This window comes from Lottia gigantea (genome assembly GCF_000327385.1).
Source record: "Lottia gigantea unplaced genomic scaffold LOTGIsca_2348, whole genome shotgun sequence".
Lineage (NCBI taxonomy): Eukaryota > Metazoa > Mollusca > Gastropoda > Lottiidae > Lottia > Lottia gigantea.
This window is the reverse complement of record NW_008708674.1, coordinates 2528-3621: the sequence shown is the minus strand read 5'-3', so window position 1 is coordinate 3621 and position 1094 is coordinate 2528. Positions and strand designations below refer to the sequence as shown.

General features: G+C 39.5%; 1 protein-coding gene across 1 annotated transcript; it reads right to left on the bottom strand.

Moving 5' to 3' along the window:
- Window positions 1-163: 163 nt before the first annotated feature.
- On the bottom strand, window positions 164-508 carry LOTGIDRAFT_147373 (hypothetical protein; the record flags this gene model as incomplete). The annotated part of the gene is made up of 1 exon (XM_009055151.1): window positions 164-508. A coding segment is annotated over one exon (345 nt), but the record flags the coding sequence as incomplete, so codon positions are not given.
- Window positions 509-1094: the final 586 nt, after the last annotated feature.

The window sequence follows — 1094 nt, the reverse complement described above, 5'->3', positions numbered from 1 at the left end:
TTTGTTGACAGTTTGGGGGTAGGGGGCTGGAGGACATTTTTTCTATTTTTCGCTTTGATTTAGTTGTATGAAAAGACTGTTTTCACTCTTTTTGGGAGATTTTAGGTGGCCCTGAAAAGGGCCGTTGTTTTTTTTAGTTTTGAACTAAAGTTCGACACACAGCTTATTTGGAGCTGGTGTATTTGGTGACGGCCTTTGTTCCTTCGGAAACGGCGTGCTTGGCGAGCTCACCGGGTAACAGAAGTCGAACGGCAGTTTGGATTTCCCTGCTGGTGATGGTCGATCTTTTGTTGTAGTGAGCGAGTCTTGAAGCTTCGGCAGCGATTCTCTCGAAAATGTCGTTGACGAAACTGTTCATGATAGACATAGCTTTGCTGCTGACTCCAGTGTCGGGGTGGACTTGTTTCAGCACTTTGTAGATGTAGATGCTGTAAGACTCCTTTCGTCGTCGTTTCTTCTTCTTGTCTCCGCTACGTGCGGCCTTTGCTTTTCCGGCTTTCTTAGCCCCTTTGGCAGAAACCTTTTTTTTTTTTTTTTTTTTTTTTTCTTTTTTAGCACTCAGATATACAGGGATTATACCATCACAGATGGTCCCCTGTTGCTCTCTACGGTTCCCTATTTACAAAGTTAAGATTTAAAAGTTATATAAAAGGTGGTGCGTCTTAACCTTGTGCATGTTACAATTTGACCGTATTATGTTAGTATATTAAAATTTTGGATCTTTAAAACTTATCGAAATTATGAGAGCAAATCATCACTGTGCTTTGAGCCTGATATTTTTTGGCTCTTAGAGACGTGATGTTATTTGTTCGTATTTTTTTGTCTCTTGAGTGTTTATTGATGTTTTATTTATTTTTTTTTTTCACTCATTATTTATTTATCATTATAATATTTACAATATGGTGCATTTAAAATATAGGCTGTACATTATATATTGGCATGGGGAGAGTATAGCAGTAGTAAGATTTGTGATGATGGAGATGCAGAATGATGTACTTCAGCCCAAGACGACTGGAAACAAGGAGGCCGACTTACGGACTGAGGCGAGGTTTCATTGATTTTTTTTTTGTATCATCTGGGTGCGCTGGGCCCGG